Source organism: Spea bombifrons, chromosome 3, assembly GCF_027358695.1.
Source record: "Spea bombifrons isolate aSpeBom1 chromosome 3, aSpeBom1.2.pri, whole genome shotgun sequence".
NCBI classification, from domain to species: Eukaryota; Metazoa; Chordata; class Amphibia; order Anura; family Pelobatidae; genus Spea; species Spea bombifrons.
Genome location: NC_071089.1, coordinates 65,561,863 through 65,584,220, shown reverse-complemented (window position 1 = coordinate 65,584,220; position 22,358 = coordinate 65,561,863). Strand labels below are relative to the sequence as shown.

The window sequence follows — 22,358 nt, the reverse complement described above, 5'->3', positions numbered from 1 at the left end:
CCTTTACTAGTTAAGCTTAGGGAAGATGTATAATGCGGGGGTCCATGTAAATAATGGTTTTCCTTGGAATGCATCTTTCATTAGTATCCCTAATTGAAGAAGTGACATGTCACCAGAAAAGCAAACTCTGGGTGTGCAAAGGCAATGACTTAGGCTTAAACAAAAGCGAAAAAAGACAAATTAGAACATTAACAAAATACTAAATTACAGTAAGAGAAGGGCTGTAAAGTAAACACGTAAAGGCCTCATAGTCAGTGACTATACATACATACACATTACCGTGTGCTCAAGGGACAATGTTACCCATTTAACAACATTATACAGTGGATATAAAAAGTCTGCACACCCCTGTTAAAATGCTAGGTTCTTGTTAAAGAATGAGACAAAGATAAATCATGTCAGAACTTTCTCCCACTTTTAATGTGCCCTATAACGTGAACAATTCAATTGCAAAACAAACTAAAATCTTTGGGGGGGGGCTCACAATAGCTTGGTTGCATAAGTGTGCACACCCTCTTATAACTGGGGATGTGGCTCTGTTCAGAATTAACCAATCATATTCAAACTCATGCTAAATAGAAGTCATTACACACCTGTCATCATTTAAAGTGACTCTGATTAGTCACAAATAAAGTTCAGCTGTTCTAGTAGGATTTACCCGACATTTGCTTAGTTGCATCTCAGAGCAAAAGCCATGGTCCGCAGAGAGCTTCCAAAGCATCAAAAGGATGTTATTGTTGAATGATATCAGTCAGGAGAAGGGTACAAAAGAATTTCCAAAGTATTAGATAAACCATGGAACTCAGTGAAGTCATCTTCAAGTGGAGAAAATATGGCACAACAGAGACCTTACCAAGAACTGGATGTTCCTCCAAGATTGATGAAAAGACGAGAAGAAAACTGGTCAGGGAGGCTTACAAGAGGCCTGCTGCAACATTAAAGGAACTGCAGGAATTTCTGGCAAGTACTGGCTGTGTGCTACATGTGACAACAATCTCCCGTATTCTTCATATGAATGGGCTATGGGGTAGGGTGGAAGCCTTTCCTTACAAAGAAAAACATCCAAGCCTGGCTGAAGTTTGTAAAAACAAACATCAAGTCCCCCAAAAGCACGTGGAAAATGTGTTATGGTCTGATGAAACCAAGGTTGAACTTTTTGGCCATAATTCCAAAAGGTATGTTTGGCACAAAAACAACACTGCACATCACCCAAAGAACAGCATACCCACAGTGAAGCATGGTGGTGGCAGCATCATGCTTTGAGGCTGTTTTTCTTCAGCTGGAACCGGGGCCTTAGTCAGGGTGGAGGGAATTATGAACAGTTCCAAATGCCAGGCAACTTTGGCACAAAACCTTTAGGCGTCTATTGCGAAGCAGAAGATGAAGAGGAAGTTCACCTTTTAGTATGACAACGACCCAAAGCACACATCCAAATCCACAAAAGCATGGCTTCACCAGAAGAAGAACGTTTTGGAATGGCCCAGACCTGAATCCAACTGAACATCTGTGGGGTGATCTGAAGAGGGCTGTACACAGGAGATGTCCTCGCAATCTGACAGATTTGGAGTGCTTTTGCAAAGAAGAGTGGGCAAATATTGCCACGTCAAGATGTGCCATGCTAATAGACTCTTACCCAAAAAGACTGATTGCTGTAATAAAATCAAAAGGTGCTTCAAAAGTTTAAGGGTGTGCACACTTCTGCAACCAGGTTATTGTGAGTTTTTATCAGCCCCCCCGCCCCAAAAGATTTCAGTTTGTTTTGCAATTGAATTGTTCACATTATAGGTCACATTAAAGGTGGGAAAAGTTCATGATTTAACTTTGTCTCATTCTTTATCATCACAAGAACCTGGCATTTTAACAGGGGTGTGTAGACTTTTTATATTCAATGTAGACAGTGAATTGGTAATTTCTCAAGGAACTAAGATAATATAAGTCTCCTGAGGCCACTGTGGGGCGCATACATAATGAGAACAGCAAACAGTTGGGCCCCCAGCTTTAGGATAGTAATACCCATGATGTAGATGGAAAGCAACTCAGGTGTTAAAAGACTGTACTATAAAACACGCAACATAATAAAGACAGGCAGGTTTCCCAGACAACCCAAGAAATCTGGTTGAAGCAGGATAACCTCAATAAAATATGTAAAGACATACAACTGTGATAAAAAATGCAATAAAAAAAGAATATCAAGCTTTAAAACAAGTAAGTGAAAAAAAGGACAGGAGAGAAGTGAAAAAAAACACCAAAGTGAGATTGATTTATTATAAATCTGGTGATTCAAAACTACACAATATGAAGAAAAGTATGCAGAAACCCCTTCTAATTATTGCGTTTCAGCCACACACATTGCTAACAGGTATATAAAAACAAGCACATGCTGTCTCTATAGACAAACACTGGTCGGCTATGACATTAAATGTAGCACTGTCACAGAATGCCATCTTTGCCACAAGTCAGGCTGTGAAATGTCTGCCCTACTAGAGCTGCCCTGGTCCACGGTAAGTGCTATTATTGTGAAATGGAAGCATCTAGCAGCTCTGAGACAAAGTGGTAGACCACACACAGGGTTGTGTAGTGCTGCAGTGTACCAAAATCTCCTGTCTTCTGTAGTATCACTCACTACAAAGTTCAAATTACCTCTGGAAACAACATCAGCTCAAACCTTGTCAGGTGACTGTGTCAGGAGCTTCTTGAAATGGATTTCCATGGTCGAGCGACTGCGCACATGCCAAATGATCACTATGCGCAATGTCAAGCGTCAACTGGAGTGGCGTATAGCACACTGCCACTGGACTTGGAGCAGTGGAATTGTGTTCTCTCACTATCTGGAAGTCTGATTAGTTCCAGTGAAGGGTACAAGACATTTCAGACAGCTGTATAGCTCCAACTTTATGACACCAGTTTAGGGAAGGCATTTTCCTGTTGAGGAACTCAAGTTGCCGGCACAGAACCTAAATCCCATTAAATACTAGGATGTATTGGAACTTGATTGAGAGCCATGCCTTCTCATTCAACATCAATGCCTGAGCTCACAAACAATCTTTTGACGCACACGTTTTGTGGAAAGCCATCCAAGAAGAGTGGAGGGTGTGCCAACTCTAATGCCTATGGGTTTGGGATGGTAGGGCCAAAAATCCTTTATTGGTGTGATGGTCAGGTGTCTACAAAGTTATATACCTTGGAACTCACACACATCTCAACACTTATGTGGAAAATGAACAAAGTAAATCAAATTAAGCTGAGTTTATAAAAATAGAAACACCAAAAGTGTTTTCAGGTGCTGTTCCACTCCAACTATCAAGTAAACAAATCTAAATTTTAGTCGCTAAAATTATTCCAAATTCGTGGTGAAACCGAAACCAAGAAAATTCCTTAGGTTCACTCTTGTCATCAATAATTACAATCACTAGATATTTAATCATAACCTTTTTTTGAAAAATGAAATGTATGATTTGCAATTAAGGGAATTAAGGGGGGACTGTGTCTGAAAATGACAAGATTGCCGACGCCGGGGGGGGCATTTTAAACTTCGCCCCCCGGTACTTACCTTTAAACAGTCCTGCGGCGAGTCTCCCTGCTCTGCCACGGTGCCGGCTTGTAATGCTGAGCGCCGGAAATTGACGTCACTTCCGGCGCTCTGCATTACAAGCCGGCACCGGGACCGAACAGGGAGACTCGCCGCAGAGGAGAGAGAGAGAGGGGCGCCGAGCGGGTAAGCGAAAAAAAAAAAAAAAAAAAGCGCTTGGGTCGGCAAAGTGCCGCCCCTTCTAAAGTGCCGCCTGGGGCAATTGCCCCAGTCTGCCCCATTATAGGGCCGGCCCTGCTCTCACATGTTACTTTAAAATAAAAAATATATATATTATCAGTCACTATTGTTACAGCTAGTATTAACACAGGGGGGAAAACTATAGGAACATCATAAGATACATTCAGCAATTCAACTTCCACCAATAAAGTATTTTGCCTGTTTAAGATCACTGCATTTTCTCTTCCTGATCATCAGCTGTATGATGTGTGAGCATACAAAGAGTCCCTAGGAGCCCTCTAACTTTAAATAAAATGAAAACAGCACCCCCACAGCACATCTCCATTATCCTTACCGCCATACTTGCAAGTAATAACTATCTAAAATATCTCCATGGATAAAGGTCAGCGTCACTGTCATTGTCAAAAGCGAACAGCGATAGTTATAATCAGGCAGAGACTAGTGAGTCATGATATAACTGTCATTGTATGATGAGTTTGGTGCAGAAGTTCAAATGTTGACTTAATTTGTTGCTAAAGTGGCGCGTCTAAGGTGTTAATATACGTTGCCGGATTTGAAAGATTATTTTTGTCTTTTTTTCCTTCTACAACCAATCCATTTGGAAAAAAGTTTGAAGTAACAGAATGCTCGGTGGCTTGGCATGTATCCAATTGTGGAGCACAGTTTTCATGCCGCAGCCAATATAAGGTGTGATAACTTTTTCTGCCTGGTGAAAATGTCCCTGTCCGTTGCTAGGATGAACTTTCAGGGGGAAGAATCTCCACTGGCCATTGTTACACCAATTTCCAGAACTGCCCAACCTCAGGAAATGAACAAATCAGCATCAGGGTCACTACACTTTGGGCAGTCTGCTGATTCTCTAACATCTATTCAAAACTGTGAGAAGAAGATGTGAGAAGTATGCATAATCACCCATCTTGAGGTTCATATCCCTATACTTGGCCACTGGTAGAGGTTTACACATATGAAATGGATTTTGCAATGTCCCGGGACTCGACAACCTGTATTGGTCTGGATCATGAAGCAATCATCTTAGACTGCAGATCACCATTCACCTGATTCCTGAGTAGAGCACATAGGGTTTTATTGGAGTGTGCCTTATCAGTGGCCGCTTTGATTATTGTTTCTAGCAGGTTAAGCCAGTCCTGGCTATATAGAATGTTTTATAACCTGCATGATATAACTCCTCGCCTATATATCAACTGGGAAACTGAGCTGTTGAAAAATCACTGATTTTCTATCTTAAATTTGGTTTAAGATAAAAGGATTACAAAATAGAAATGACCTTTTATATTGCTACTATGTTTGATAATGCACAACTACAATTTTTTTTATACATTTATGGCACATTAGGATTAATGCTTCAGACAGCAGCATGGGGAGTTGCACGGTTATTGGTAATAATAATTAATAGCAAAGGTACAGCTTCCACAAAGGTCAACATCTTTCCTTCCATTTTACTTCTGGTACAGCAGCGATTATAAAACCCAGCATAGGGGAATGGAGAGCTTTTCTTAGCCTAGACATTTAATAACAGAGATCGATTCTAGTTGCCCCATTTAATAAACAAATTAGGGTTTTACAGAATGCCTGTCCAAGCCCTAAAAAAAAGGCCAGGTTGTAACACACACTCACATAAAGCTATTTAACTTGTGTAGAATACTGATGCCATCTTACCTTTATCTGCTCAAATTCTTCTGCTTTTGAGACGATAGCGAAAATATCAGCCTCTGTTTTGTGGGCGTCAAATAATTCATTAAATGTCTGTCAAATAAGGACAAAAAAGTACGTTACTGGGTGCTATTTCCCTGCATAACCTACACAGTTTTTTTTATAAATTTGATTTTTAACGTAGACTAGTTTAACTACTTTAGTAGATGAACATCCAGGTAGCTATTTTATTCCCTGGCCCCAATCTCTCCTCCGTCTAACATCCAGAGGCAAATTCAGAAAAGAGATTTCCTAGTGGGCCATAATTCTGCAAACCCTAAGACCAAGAAAATGATGATCTTTGCTTTGGTCCACAAACACATATAGTGGTTTCTGATACACTACTTGATTAGTATATATTTTTTCTTTCAATGTACCATAGCTGCCAACCGTCCTAACACTTGTTGCTTATGTCCCAGCTGTTTTCAAACATCTTGTATATTGGCACCACTGGCAGCTTGGCACGCACATTGCCAGAATCAGGGGGAAGGAAAGTGAAAAAGTGTTTGATGATCAGAACTGCCCTAGATGTCGGGAACCCCTTCGCCCCCGCCTGTGAGCTTGCAATGGTGCCTTACGGCTAGGTCCTCGCAAGAACAGTGGGATTATGAGGGCCTTGCGTCTGAGCTAACATTGTAACGGAATTTCTAACGCGATTCCAAAGCCCTTAAGACATTTTTATTCTCTGTACTTGTATAACCCGTAGCTTGTGCCTACAACAAAATATTTCTCTGTATGCTCTAGTCATCTTTTTTTGTACATTTTAATCATTGCAACATGACCCAAATTCCCAGAGAGTAACAAGTCAATCATAAAACCGCTAACACGTAAAAAACATTAACACGCTATAGTTTTACTCTTCTACTAAATACTCTAATTTTTTTTTTTTTTAATAGCGGGTCCAGTGTAGATGTTTGATGTGTAAACTTCAAAATGTGACCACAGAAATAAATAATAAAACAAGCTTCATGTTTACTCGATGGCAGCAAACAGAATTTTCTCAGTCTCTTTGTTAAAAAAAAAAATATGATGAATCCTCTGGAATTAGTCCAGTTCTCTCTGGCTCTGTGTTGCTGAGCGAAAGCCAAAGCACTTCACTGGCATTATCTGTCTCCTTACCTCAAAGCTCCACTTCTCAATACGCATTAGGACCACCGCCAGTGAATCTGGCAGCTCGCTTTCACCAGAGATCGACTTCTTGGCACTTAACGCATGCCTCTGAGAACCAAGTTGGTATCACATCTGAAACTCCTACAACCACTTGTTCTGTTAAAATGCATTCTGGGACCAGGCTCATTGACATGGACTGGTAAATACCCGTCACTCACTGTCATTGCTACAGGTCTGAAAGGCACAGACTCTCTGGTCATCCAGGACTAAGAATACATAAAAATGCACCGATAAAAAGCCTCTTTAAAACAAAAGCCCTCCAGCTGTAGCAAAAAATTGCATTGTTTTGGAAAGATAGTGAGAATATGAACTTTAATTCTATTTCTGTTAACGGAAATAAAAAAATAATTTTTTGGTATATATATATAGGCTCATAAAAAAAACTATTGAAAAAATCTGGCTGGTCTATCAACCTTTTTTTTTTTTTTTTTTTGCAATACTTAAAGTAGGTATAGGTCTTCCTATTCCAGTTTCTGTAATTGTTCCTGTTAACCATGAAGACACGTAGAGCAGGCAGACCTCCGGAAATTACCTCGATGGTGTTATATTTAATGTAAAAGTGGCTCGCAGTTCTGCCCAAGTCAGTAGACGAGAAGAATCCAGTTCTTTCTTCAAAGCGAATCATGCGAGCTTTGTCCAGCTTACGCCCCGCTTCAATCACTAGTTGCTCTCTGTGCTTCTCCAATGTAGGATCCATCTGGCACCAGTTTGAGGGAGAAAAAAACGTTTTTAAGACTAGAAAGGCAGAACAGGTACCGACACATCATATATCTATGTGCGCATTATTTCACCTCAGAGAACCCATACATCCTTCAATATACATGCGCGCTCACAAAACATAGAACAATATGCACTCACACTATAAACTGCACAAAAGCAATATTACTCAAGGTGCATTTAAAGAAAACACCGAGAACATTTTCAATATGTTAAAAATAAATAGCAATGTGAGTTTAAAATGGAAACGGGTTTGAGGTTTTAACATAAAGTACCCTATTTCGAAAGAGTTCCGGGGCCTGCGGCATGTGCAGCGTTAATAAGGATATCCCCTTTTTAGGCGAGTTCCAGAGCCCCACAGCACATGAAGAGTTAATAAAGAGATGGCTATGGGATTAGTTCCAGGGCACTGCAGTATGTGAAAGGTTAATACAGCGTGCATACAAGCCTAGGGACATCGCAGTTTGTTTGGTCGCTGAGCTCCAGCACAAACCCATTTACATCACAAACGCCCAGACACATCCAACTCAAATAAAGCGAGCTAAAAGCAGGGCAGCCATCAGCGCCGGGGACGCATGCAAATATTTATCCACGCATTACGAGCTGCTGATGGCAAATAAACAGTTTGACGATTTTTATAAAAATATATTTTCTACATATTTTTCTACCTGATACACCTGGTGGCCGATGCCGTAAACTAATGGATTTGCTCTCATGCGCACATAGAGATAAGTGTAACTCAGCCACTTCACGGCTTCCTCCACATTAGTCACGGTTCCGAGAGCAACCTGCAATGCAGACAGAAAAAAAAGACACAGATCTAAATGAACTCTCAATACACGGCAAACGCATGGTTAAATAATTGCCATTTCGAAACGTTATAGCAATTTTTGACTTCCTACCGTCCCGTGTGGTACGTTACCTGTCCCCTTAAACAAGCTTTATGATCACCATACTTTATTTAGCACAATAAAACCACAGTTCGCATTATTAATCAATCAAATAATTAACACAGTACTGCACAAACGCCACATGCTTTTATATAGCCAAGCATGCACATTATAGAGAAAGACATTTCATCTATACATTAAGCATCTCACGTTGACATTAGGTTCTAATACTTACTTGTAGCAGACATAATTACCTAAATATAATAACCCAAACCCCATTAAAATGGCCTCTTACTCCGACATTCATATAATCCGTGATAAAATAGCTCAAATAGTTAATTATTTTAACCACAGGGAAAATTAGAGATATGTATGCTTCTTCTGTATGTTCCCAGAAACCTTTTCAGTTGACATCAGCTCTTTAAATCGCTATACTACGAGCAAATTGTATTCCTACTGTTTTATCGGAAGATTAATAAAGGACAGTGAGGACTTAGGGAGTACAAATTAAATGCTTCTCATGTGGGCAGATCGAGGAACGAGCGGCTCCGATAAACACACGTTCAAAAATAAAAAAAATTGTATGCGCTACGTAACCATAAAGGTGTTAGAAGAATTAAATCTGAAAAGCTAGTAAAACAGGTGGTCCTCAGTACTTCACCGACGGCCATGAAAAATAAAACATGGGAAATAGTCCGTTCCTCAGACTTATCAAGATTTGTCGACTTATGAGTCTTTATCAATTTGTCTTAGTCTGTCAATTCTTGTCTTGTCATACCCTTTAAATATATGTATTGTATTAATCGCTTCGTAAATTGTTGGCGCTATATAAATAAAAGATAATAATAATAATAATAATGCCGCAGGACATAGTGACCGCCTGGATTTATCCTATCCCTCTTTCATCACTCTTTTTTTTTAATACCAGAATTAATTACCACCATGTTCAGATTGGATACTGGTTTGGTAGCCATTACAGTTAACCTGGGTATTTTATTTGTGACTAAATATTCTCCTTTCTAGAAATAGTTTTTTTCGTATAGGGTATCAATAAAACAATAAGCATTTCGTTTAGAAAACAGCTTGTTTACGTTCCCAGTACCAGGCTGTGGAAGAAACAATTCACAAGGAGGCGAAAGTCTACGATGTTTTTATCTCATAACAGAAAAAGTCATTGTTGGCTTCAAAAATAGCACCAAAAATGGCTTTATGGAGCTACAAAGTGTTTCCGTCATACTGACCAAGCGGGAGTTGGTAGAAGAGCCATCTTTGGCAAATTTCTTGGCTGAGCTAGCCCTGCATAATGCATAGTTCAATCTGTGAGGGCCAATCCAGCTACTCTTAGAGAAGAAGCTTATAGGGGTTGGTCATTCATGATATAAAATGAGATGAATAATCCCCACTGATACAATGGAACTCAGAGGACAACTCAACTCCTTCTGCACCAAAATAATTGGCATTATGTAGGCAATGTGTACAGGAAACATAAGTGAAATAATTTGCTGGAAACCTCAAACAAGATTTTTCATCAGGTTTTTAAGTAATTGCAATGTAGTTTTAGCAGTTTGTTAAGGGTTTTATACTTATCCACTCAACACAAAATGTGTACTGGCACTAGGTCTACTAAAGCAGCGTCTACTTCTATATGGGGAAGAAAGATCAGAATAAAGAGCTAAATCTGCCTTAAAATACATGTCAATGCAAACCTTGCTCCACATAACGTGGAAATGCTATGCAAGATATTTTGCAAATCGTAACTTACAGACTGTATTTTAAGTGAATAGCCCACATTTCCCCAACTAAGTTCAAAAACATATATACGAATACCTTAATATTGTAATATACTTGAAATATGGACGGCTGGTAAAAATAGAGGTCTGTATGGTGCCCTCATGCTACCTCTCGCACAATTCCACTACTAATATTATTCAACACACTTCCCCTCCTGCGGTCCAAATCTTCCTTATTTAACTAGCACATAGCACTCAGCCTGGGATAAAAAAAAAACAAAAAAAAAATATGTCTACAAACTCAGGCTAGGTGTTACATCCCGGCTGAGGTATAGCATTGAGCATGACCGGTATGGATGAAGAATAAAGGGAAATACAGAATGTATTGGACCGACCTCTGTGCTTTTTTATTTTATTTTATTGCATCTTTATACCTACAAAAAATATAGCAGATATATATATATATATATATATATATTTTTTTTTTTATTTTTTTTACATAGATTATGCTGCCAGCTATACTGCACTGCATACATACAAGATCTGATATCCAGTACTAGTGGCGATAATAAGAGCCCATGCACTGCATCTCAATCAGCAATAACAGATAACAAATGTTTATATTCCCATCTATATTAAATCTTAGTAATCAGCATCCATTTATGGTCATTTAAAGTAGGGGCAAATACATATTTTTTTGATTTAACCTTTTCAAATACATAAATACATTTCATCACTAATTCCGTGTTCTCATCAACAAAAAACAGCCTAATGGCAGAATATCAAACCCTTAGAAAGATAAACAAAATAGTGTGTACATCACCTAATATGCTTATTTTGAACGTTACCATGGTGGGAACCCCAACACAATGTACTTTACTGTTATAGTTGTGTGGTGCAAAGCCAAATTCTCAAAGTGGTTCTGGCGGAAGTGGTATGTTTTCCATTTGCCTTTTTTTTCTGAAACACCAACTTTAAATAGAAGGCATTATATATCAGAAGACTGGCAGATATATTTCTCCAGAATGCTTTCGAAGCCTGCCAACATTCCTCAAAATGATGCAAGTCCTTCCATTAATGCTATCTCCAGAAACAGCTGGAGAAGTGGAGTTGCTTAAGTGGGAAAAGCAAAATTAGTAACAAAACTTAAATAACGACACAGCTATAAAAAAATGGACACTATGATTGGGGTAAGGAGATGACAAGGGGGGAGGATTGCTTATATCCTCACATTGATTTTATGCTTTAATATATCAAGAATTGGCTCTCTCCATCATAATATTAGTTTGTCTCAGTCAGTCAATTCTTGTCTTGTCATACCACTTGAATATATGTATTGTATTAAGACATTATAATTCTTCAAGCTTTCGTACGTTTTGGGAAATACATTTGTTTTCTTTGTAATTGAGAAGGGAGAGACCTCTGAAGCCTCGAATGCTTGTGCAACTTTACATAATATTCTGTAGGTAAAACTTCAACTAAAGACTCAATTTCCTGAACTCTGCATGCCCGTCAGTGAGAATGATACATGTCAATGACAATTAAAACTAACTAGAGAAAAGTGCATTACTGAAAAACAAAGCAAAATCAGTAAATGTCCTGTAAACAAAATTCTTCCGTTATATATATTACTCTGCGATCTATCATTTTTGTAGTACTCATGCAGTTCGCATTAAAGTGAGATCCCTCTCCCCCCCAATTAATCCTTTTTTTCTAATTCCTTTAGCAACAGTACAAATGAATAGAAAATTAAATACCACCCAACCGGGGCTGAACAAAAGCTTCAAGCAAATAAAGACCCATGTGGGACTTGTCCGCTCCCTGCTCTCCGCCCAGTCAGTTAACTAAGCAGTGGGGTGACAATGGAAACAGGTCTGTGGCAGATTCAAAGCACCCGGCAGACAAAGGTCCGGGCGATGAATGAAGCAACCAATGATAAAGACAAAGCATAAGCACAGACAAGAAAAAATAAGTGGATGTACGTCTGGCAAAAAGGCAAGCCTGCTTCAGAGCATATCATGTACTTGCTTTAGGAACTACAATGCATTATCCCATCACTGCGACTGTCCATGATCAGACAGGCCTCTTGTGCACATTTCTACTGCAATACTGTAAACCAGGCAAATGTTTTGTCTGTGTCCCACCAGTTCTAATACTAGAGCAATTAGATTTAACTACATAAACTAAGGGCCAAATAAACAAACCACAGACATTACACTTGTACGCAGAACTGCAGATCTAGATTTTCATGGACACTTTCCTCAATTATTTGTATCAACAATAATGGGACCAACAGGAACACGCAGAGTTTCTGTAGGTCTATCACCGTTTCAGAGTCATCTTTGTGTAGGTTTGGAGACTTTCCCAACCTATAGGAGATATGTATGAGCTCGTATTGCTAAGTTTGCGGCTAGGCTAAAGAAATGTATATTAAAAGTGTACTAAAACATTACTGGAAGCCGCATGTGAAATAATAGCGGCTTTTATATTTGATACACATGTGATCATGGCTTGGTGTTAATAGCGCTGGGTAAATTGTTGGCGCTATATAAATATAATATTAATTATAATACTGAAAAAGAAAAAATGAAGGTTGACCAAAGTAGTTTTCCTATTTACTATGTTATCAATATGTTATTATAAATGCCCTTTTCCAATAAAGTTTTGTAGCACCAGGAGTACCATTCTTTTAGCACATTTAGCAGAAACAAAGTACCTTTTCTTATGTTTCATTATTAGTCTCATGGTGCCATCTGGTGGCAAAACAGCACAATGGAATCTTAGGTATTTGCTGCCACCTTGTGGCCAAAAAGGATATAGGCAGAAGAGGGATTTATCGGATTTATCCAAATGAAATATGATACATGTGCAATATATAATCTTTAAAGGAGGTTGGAAAGGTATTGAATAATACCTGGAAGTTGATTCTTGTAAAATAACACCTTTAATGATATTAATTGCTTCAAAATGTTATAACTGATATTAGTCAATTAAACTGCACTAGAATACTCTCTGTCGCAATGAAAAATTAATTGCTGGATGCTGTAGTACCAGGATAATAAATTTAGCCATATTACCTGTGTCAAGGTTCAAATATTTTTTTCTTTCTTAAACAATTATATTGTGAAATTATTTTTCCATCTACCATCACCCCATTCTCCACTTATAATACAGTCAAGTCACTTTTTCATTATCATTTCCTCTGTTTCTCCTGTTTAACTACATTGTCTATTTATAATCTGACAAATTTTATAGTCTATAATCCAACTTCTTTTTTTACTTTACTAAGAGAGTTATAGATGAGTAGAACAACCTTTCAGCAGAGGTGGTAGATGATAATCCAGCGAGAGAATATAAACATGCATTAAGATAGGCACAAAGGTATCTGGAAACTAAAATGAGACTAAGGACTGATTAAAAGTTGTTACATCTGGAAAAATGGGTAGACTAGATGGGCTGAATGGTTCTATGTTTCTACGTTTAAATAGTTCCTCCTGTTCTCCATTGCACATTTCCCTGTCTGTAGTCTTTCCTGATTTAGTTTAAAATGAATCACTCGCAGGGGTAACTTCAAGTCCATTGTTGGGGATTTCATGATAAAATTAAATATAATAAGACATGTGGCTCCAGGCAGACATTGGCTATAACAAATATTTGTGTTAATGTAAGACAAATGAATGAGAATATTCACACAAGCACAAGGAGAGGAAATGTTGGCGTGGATTACCAGTGTGGAGGGCCAATCCTGAATTACTAAAGCACCTGCAGATGCAGAGATTACTGGAGCCCCTACACTAAAGTTTGGTCGGGGGACTTGACATTGACCACTGTGACCACACAGTAAACTGGGCTTGTGCTCACACATAAGGTGCCCCTGTTTTTAACTCTGTAAGCCAATTCACCTGGAAGATCTTTTAATGCTCACAAAATGTTTTTTTCCTAAAATAAAAGGTGTGATAGCACTGATATAAGGGTTATATAGGTGAGAAACACAATGCCTGACGTGTTTCGTGCTACACCTAGGCCAGAAAGTGAATGAATGACACTTAAGCTACTTTAAAAAACAAGTAAGTACAAATTAAAAATCTCTAATTGTGTATAAATACACATGAAATATGTGAATGTTTTGAAAACTGAGGATTTTCTGTCGACATGTTTCCAGATATCTGCATACTACTGTACTATGAGCATACGTGGGAACTCTCCGGGCTGAAGCCCTGCACCCCCAGATCTCCCAGTAAGGGAGTGTTGTTTGGCTATACCCACTCCCCATCCACCTGCCCTCCTACTTGAGACTGTCCAGGGCTAGTCTAGCCTAGAAGATTCCCAGGTATAACTATAAAGCCAGTGACATGACATACGCAACAATATTATGGTATTCGTTTCCACCAGAAATCACATTCAATATTCTCTTGCATGTCAATACCAGAGTATTGCTACTTAGCACACCAATAAATCATGAATCAGAAACAAAACATAAAATTACTGAAACAAGACTTGGAAAATAAGTGGTTTTAGGTGAAGCGCTGAGGATAATCACTGAGGATAAAACTGCACAGTTACCCCAAAAGTAATTTCACAAGACTTGGAAAAAAATAACATATAATTCTAGGGATAATTCCATTTGCTTTCCAGCTCAATTGAAAGTAAAGCACAACCATGACACTCCAAAAAGGAAGATGCTGTTTTATGCTGTGAGGATACTAATATTTCTTGGAGGCCTCTGGGATTTTGCCAATTCAAGCAATAAAGGCAATATTTCAGAAAAAAAAACATTAAAGACCACTGTTTAGCTTCAGTAAACCTTGTGAAAAGGGACAATATAGCAAGAATTAAGAACTCAATATATTCAAAATTATTATTTCTCTTTTATAGACAGAGTGGGGGTGAGGCAATGCTCTATTAAACTCCAGTCTGCAACTTTACCAGCAAGAGAGTGGATAGATAAAAAAGAAAAGTGACAAACAAGCTGTGAAAAATGATTTGCTCCTACTCGATTTCTTCTATTTTTGCTGTTTTATTACAAGTCAATGTTTCAGATCATCCAGCTGATATATGACAAAGACAATGTGAGTAAACACAACATGCAGCCTTTAAATGTTCATTTTATTTATTGAAGGTAAAGAGTTAGTCAAAACCCATTTCAAAAACTAATTTTCAAATCCGGGGGCCCTAAACCTAATAATTGGTGGTAGCACACTTGACGGCAACAACTACAATCAAATGTTTGCGATAACAATGAGTCTATTACATTGCAATTGTTTTCATTCAGCCACATTGGAGGGTTTTTCTAGTATGAACTGCATTTTTAAGGTCATGCCACAGCATCTCAATCGGATTTAGTCAGGACTTTGACTAGGTCACTCCAAAAACCTTAATTTTTTTTTTTTTTTGAGCCAATCAGAAGTGGAGCTTCTTGTGTGCGTTGGATCATTGTCCTGCTACATAAACAAACTGCGACTGAGCTTTGGGCCATAAACTCATAATCGGACATTCTCCTACAAGATTTTTTGGTAGAGAGCAGTATATAATGATAACAGTTATCCTGTACCACCGTCAATGTCTGCCTCAGTATATAATGATAACAGTTATGCTGTACCACCGTCAATGTCTGCCTCAGTATGTAATGATAACAGTTATGCTGTATCACCGTCAATGTCTGCGCTAGTATATAACAATAGAAGCTATGCAGTTTTAAAGTGTGTGTGTGTGGGGGGGGGTGCCAGATACAGGATCTGCCCCAGGTGCCAAATACTCTAGGTACGCCCCCTGTCTCTAGAGCTCTAAAGGTGTGCTGTGATATCTGGCACCAGGACGTTAACAGCAGTCTTGTAAGTTACAAGGTGGGACATCTATGGAAGAATACTGGTGCTATGTGTTCTCCAGGTAAGCGACACACACGCACCCGGCCCTACATGTGATGTAAAGGAAAACATTCATCAGACCAGGCCACCTTCTTCCATTGCTCCATGGCCCAGATTATATGCTCATGTGCCCATTGTAGGTGCTTTTGGTAGCAGACATGGGTCAGCATGGGCATCCTATGTCTGCGGCTACGGAGACCCATATGCACAGAGATGCACTGTGTGTTCTGACACCTTTCTATCAGAACCAGCATTCATTTTTTCTGCGCTACAGTAGCTCATCTGTTGGATTTGGCCACACATTTGGCCTTCGAGTCTATGGTTTTTAGAGTAGTCTCTGAGGGCCTTCAATTCCTGTTTCTCTGCTGTACTACAGAGGTACAGAAGAACTTAATCAGGGTAAATGCACTAGTTGTAAAAGACCTGAAAGCAAATGCTGTATTGTCATGAAATGGTTACTTATTTGACTTCTTTCACCAAAACATACTTTAAAGTGCCATTTTGTTTATTTCAGCAGTGGGGAGTTCAAAGGCATAGACACAAGTTGCATTCATTGTTTCCCAGTAGTGATGTAACCACCAATCTTTTCCTTCAATGATCCTACTGAGTAACTTAATGGGGACTCGGGGAGCTATAGTCAAATTTCTAGATACAGGAACTCATGTCCAGTGCATCAGTGTTTATTCCATTACCAGCAAAAAATATAGTGGCAGCAAAGGCCCAAAATGCTGTATGTTAAGACAAAGGCACTTAGGAGTGAACTTGTTAAGAACGTTGGACGTTCACGGACAAGGTATTGAATAAACTGATTCGTTGGACATGTTTCATATTTAGGCGTTTGCATCCCTCTTTGTACATGAGCACCTTCCAGTATTAATGAGTGAAATCTTGGAAAATGGTTCCCATTGTCCGATGTATCATCAAGTACACATGGGACTTCTGTCAATTTGCTTCAGCAGCTCCATGTATAAGAGCTCTATATCGTACATGCTGTCTTTATGCTCGGTATATGTTGCTGAGTGATAAAACCTTCAATGTACAAAAGAAAACATTGCTGTTGTACCAATCCAAGAAGCCTTGGTTTGTTTACTTGTATGTGTAAAAGCTTTTTGTTGTTAATAGTCACTTTCATGTGGAAATCATTTGGCGGTTCTACAGCTTGGACACCAATAGTTTTGATATTTCCCCTTTATTCCATCACACATTCTGTAACTGTTACCTGGCTCCTATGAGGCATTTTCAAAATAGCTTAAATTCAGACATATCACCACAAAAAGGAGCACCTTTTTGTATTAAAGAACGAGTGTACCAATAGAGTGCTTTCATGAGCCTAAATATCATATGTGAACCATGTGATTTTTCTTTTTATGACAATACAGCAAAGGAACATTCATAATAAATAATATTACCTCTGCGTTCAGATTGTCTGCTAGGCTCCCAAGAAACTGACTTTCAATTGGGTTTTGCTGAGTAAGAAGAGTCAGGTAGTGGCTGAGTTTCTCATGAGTTGTGATGATGGTGCCCTCACCAAACTTGTCAAACTGTGGACGACCAGCTCTACCAAAGATCTGCATGACATCTAAAATGCCAAGGTCGACAAACGCTCCTCTCTTTGCATCATATATTTGTGTTCCCTAGTTAAATAAAAGAGGACAAAATTAACACAAACTCTGCTTGGTTGTAAAGTAAAAGTGATTAAGCTGATCATTTGCAACAGAAACAAAAAAACAAACGTACCTACCACAGTACCTGCAAAAGCAACATCTACAGTTTAGATCCAGCTTTTACTGGCAGTAGAAACAACAAATGTCCCAGTAAAGCAATTTTGATCATGCGTATAGGGAATGCAACAACTGTGTGTGCAGAAGGTGCCAATCGAGTAGTTGGTTTATGTATAATGACATATGTATAACATGATTAAACTGTAAACAGGTACGTAATGTATTTTCTGTGTTTGGCTTAAGATCATTTCATAAAGGCTGCTATGATTGTAAACACACTTTTAGGCAGCGGTTCCCATTCAACTAGGGGTCATAATCAGGAACCAGAACATCAGAGGCCAAATCAGAAAGTAACAATAAAGCTGAGGAACGAATCAGGACAATAAACCAAAGATCTGGGGGGCAAAAAGGAATTATGGTCACAGGAATAGCTGGGTCAAAACACAAAACCGGATATGCACATAATCGTCAAGAAGTAACACCAACCAAGGGTAACATTGAAATTAAGTGCTTAACTAGTCAATTTCTGGGTTCAAACGATAACTTTTGCTGCAAAAACTATATGTCTGCTACAGTGACCCTTATTTGAATTGGGTTATTCCTAAGAGGTGACAAACGTTTCTCCAAAAGGATTTAAAATACTACTTTTTTTTTTACTTAGCAAGTAATTAGACAAATGGCAGTGTATACCTTTTCTGAAGTACCATGAGGTTGAGGGACAGAATTGGAAACATCTGTTTTGTATAACAAGGATTAATTTTATCAAAGTATTTTAAAACATTTTTCCTACAATATATGGTAAGTTATTGGCTGCTAAAATGGCAACCAGTTTAATTGGCATCATGTGACTAACTAAAACCACTTATCCCACTTGGCGAAATAACTATGAAAATTATGGCCTTTTAATTACGAATGACCAAAACGTTTGTCATGCCATGCCATGATGGGTTGAAAAATGACATGTTTTTCGAAGAATACCCTTAAGAAACCTTAAGCTTAATAATTTAGGAAACTAACAGGGAAAAAAACTAGATATTGATTGAAGAGCACGAGTTCTGGAAAAAAAAAAGAAGTGTAAATCTTTGATTTGGCAGAGGAACCCTTAGGCATTATTTGAGCATTTACATGCGTACAAGCTGTAGTTCTCTGCTCCCTTAGATGAAACAACAAAAGTTTTAACCTAACAGGTCATCTGCATTATTCACATCCAAAGAAAAGCTACATTTCCCATCATCTGTGCAACTTGTAGGGATTTGAACTACACAGTTTGGGTTCAGAAAATTAGCATCCTTAACGTAAGGTTTCAGGTCGCATGTCCCATTGGCCAACAGGAGAGAAGAAATCCATACTTGGCAGATTACTGCTAAAACAATCTATTGTTTTAAATAGAAGTATATACATATGCGTGTGTCTGTGTCACCGGTTCAGTTGTCAGACTGGTTTAGGGCAGAATACGTAACAGTTTTATTCTGTTGTGTAGAATAATCTCTTACCTTAATGATAACGGCATGCGCGGGGAGATTGACACCCCAGGCTAATGTGGCTGTACAAACCAGGACTTTGATATGTCCCTGAGAAAAAAGATTTTCCACCAAACTCCTATCTTGCCGCAGCATGCCTGCATGATGAATACTAAATCCATCTGGAAACAACTCTCTCAGCTGCTTATTTCTGGACCTTTGCACCTGTAGAAGACAAAAGCATTTGGTAAATGACTGATTAGCTCATAATGAAAAAGACATTCATGTGTAAAGCGGAAATATGCAATCACGCCGCCGACTTTGTCCTTCTCTTTTGATATTCTAAAGACTACTATTGTTTGCATCGCGGCTAACACAAAATTCATCAGAACGAGCCAATTATTTGAGGAACACATAAACCATTTTTTTTTCAAATATTCTGATTATATTTTTATGTTCCACAACCAATGACATGTCAGTTAACCCTTGTTTCACCATCCCTGACACAAGGATTTATACTATATACTACTATAGTATTTGTGTACACATCAACTGCATATATGTAAGTACTCATATGTATATGTGCAGAAACAAAGTATCAAATTTACTAAAAAAAAACAACAATGTATTAAAGGCATAAATAAATAATAATAAAAAAAACTGCGTAAACTATATCAGCTTCTTTCTGGCTAGTAGAACAATCGGTCTTTATTCATCATTTTCAATAAGTTCCGAATTATAGCAGACAGTCTGATTTGTATACAATCACAGTAGCCTGTCACTCAGCCTTATTTCAAGTAATCGAAAATCATTATTAAGATTGCAGCGGCTAGGCAAAATATTCCTGACAGCAGTTCTTTTTTTTTAAACCAATGTTCCATAAGAAAAAGCTAAGAGAAAAAAATCTATTTATACAATGAAAATCTTAAGTCATTTTTCACTGGTGGAGCAGGTGTAAAGTGCAAGTGTTTCAGAGTCAATGCGTCCACCCTGGGAATTCTAAGGGTTTGCTTACAAGACTCAGGGTTTTTACACCAATTTCAGGTTACACAGAGCTGACGCCTGCATATTCTACTCATATTCTGCTCTGATTTATTGATATTCAAGCGGTCCAAGGAAGCGGAGCTTCACCTTGAGAGTACGCATGTATGCTGATGATCAGAGTTGGTAACTCAGCAGGCTGGTCTTCAATGTCTGGGCTTAGGAGTGAGACTCGCTTATTCATACTCCCCACCTACTCTGCATGGCTAACACCGCTCCATTCTTCTGGCTACATCCCATTCTTGCCTCCTAAAAAGGGCAGCCAGCCAGTAGAGGATACCAGTTACGTTCATTAGAAAATATGGTTTTTACAACAGCTTTCAGAAGCACTACAATATTTTTTGTCTATTGAACAACAAAAAAAAAGGTTATTGGTAAAAGACAAAGGGTCACTTTATCTATAAAGTTCCTGTAGGAAGTGGGACACATACCCCATTGTTCAGTAGTGCAGAATGTGACAGTGCTATATAAATCGCATAATAATATAATACACTTTTTAGAATCACAAGGTATACAATTATTTAAAATATTTAAGGTAAATTACATTCATACAATAGAGTTTGATTTATTCGCCTTCTCAGGTGGCAAAAGCATAATGTATAAAGAAACTGAGCTGGAACACAACACAGACGATTTGAAACTCAGTGACATTTATATAACCGAGTATTCAAATCTTTACAGATTCTGTTCATTCATTCACTTTACTCCATTAGTTAGTGTTCACAATTCAAGATGACAGCAGTTCAAGCTTGCAGTTTGACAATTAAAGCGCTCATTTCAAATTTGGAAAGCATGCAAAGCATAAAATGATAAAGATATTTGAGATTCAATAATGGATTTAATATTTAAACATTGAATTTGTAACTCATGGTACTCAGACAGGGTGTCAAAGGGTCTAGTCCTAGACCTAGCCACTATGAGAATACACCGGAGATGCCCAAACCAATGACCAATTCCAGTGAATGAACCTGCAGCATTAGGAAGCTGTTGAGAGGGAAGCCATGCTTTCTCGTTGAAATGTTCCTTAGTTGATATTCATTAATGAATATTACAGCAAACGTGGTTTGCTTTACTGATCCTCACAGAAGACAAATGAACTGAACTATTTGAGCTACGATGTTTACATTGCTGAATGGATAAGGCAACAGATGTGTCACAGGAGACAAAAAGTAGTAGTTAATGAAGTATAGTCAAAGGAAGGTCTTGTTACCAGTGGGATACATTAGGGATTGGTGGTGGGACCTATACTAGAATATTTATTAGTAAAAAGATCTCCATGGTAAATAGAAATTTTGGTTGTCACATTTATGTCTATGCAAATCAGTGCTTAGGTTATTCACCCTGCCAAGATAACGTGTAAAAAGCTTGTTAATGGTTTCAGTGTCTAATCAGCTCAGATTTACCCACTCTTATATGCACTGCCACAATGCTTAAAGTTAGATCAAATTTGTCATACATCCTTTAGCAGGGACGGACTGTGGTCTATGTTGACTAGGCCTAGGGCTGCAGGTCCCAGGGTACAAAACAGGGATTAAAATCACTTGGGTGATCAGGCACCCAGTGTCCTGCTGCACAATGGGTCGGTTACACTGGGAGATCTTTGCTCTCCCACACATGTCTATTTATGCTATGAAGACTTCATTAAAAGACTGTGTGCCTTTAAGAGACACTGCACCAACGTCATATCCCAGTGCTCCTTTTCTTAAAGGCATGCAGCGAGAGGGCGGCTGTCCTTTAGTCTGCTTTGTATGGCAAGCATTAACGCGGAACCTTTTTTTTTATTAATTGCATCAGTAATTGCATATAGGTTTCAAAAATATTGCGCTGATCAACTTTTTTTTTCGTAATATGATGTTTTAAGACTTTTTCACATTTGTTATGTGTTCTAGCTCTGTTACCTACAGCCAATCTAAAATTAAACTTTATGTATGTATAGAGTGACTTTGTAATAGTGAAAAAGTCCCTACTCTCAAATGCCTATCATTGCACGGCCAAGAGGTCCAGCGGAGGGAGCAAGGTCAGCACTGACATCTTTTTCAGAGCGGAAAGTTTCCCGCCTCATGCAGTGAACATTGAACGCTGCCGAGAGCCAAAATATGACATTATAAATAATGACACTTTCAGTATTGTTGTGCCCAGCATGAGGGAGCTGTCCACTGTGGAGGTTTGGTCCGTCGGAGGTGCAGACCTCGCACTGGTGCAAGGAAATATTCAGGACGATGAACACATCAATCATTATGCATATACTACTTATAATTTATTGATTGATTTATACAGCACCATCAT

The 22,358-nt window shown here is 38.5% G+C and overlaps 1 protein-coding gene across 1 annotated transcript in view; it reads right to left on the bottom strand.

The window, feature by feature from the left end:
• ASCC3 (activating signal cointegrator 1 complex subunit 3) overlaps positions 1 to 22,358 on the bottom strand; it is a 255,188-nt gene that overhangs the window by 64,225 nt on the left and 168,605 nt on the right. The window contains exons 15-19 of the mRNA XM_053461329.1: positions 19,065 to 19,256; positions 17,260 to 17,484; positions 8,035 to 8,154; positions 7,182 to 7,346; positions 5,447 to 5,533 (exon numbers count right to left, since the gene is read on the bottom strand). Coding sequence (XP_053317304.1) covers positions 5,447 to 5,533; positions 7,182 to 7,346; positions 8,035 to 8,154; positions 17,260 to 17,484; positions 19,065 to 19,256 — 789 coding nt within the window. The remainder of the gene's footprint in view (positions 1 to 5,446; positions 5,534 to 7,181; positions 7,347 to 8,034; positions 8,155 to 17,259; positions 17,485 to 19,064; positions 19,257 to 22,358) is intronic.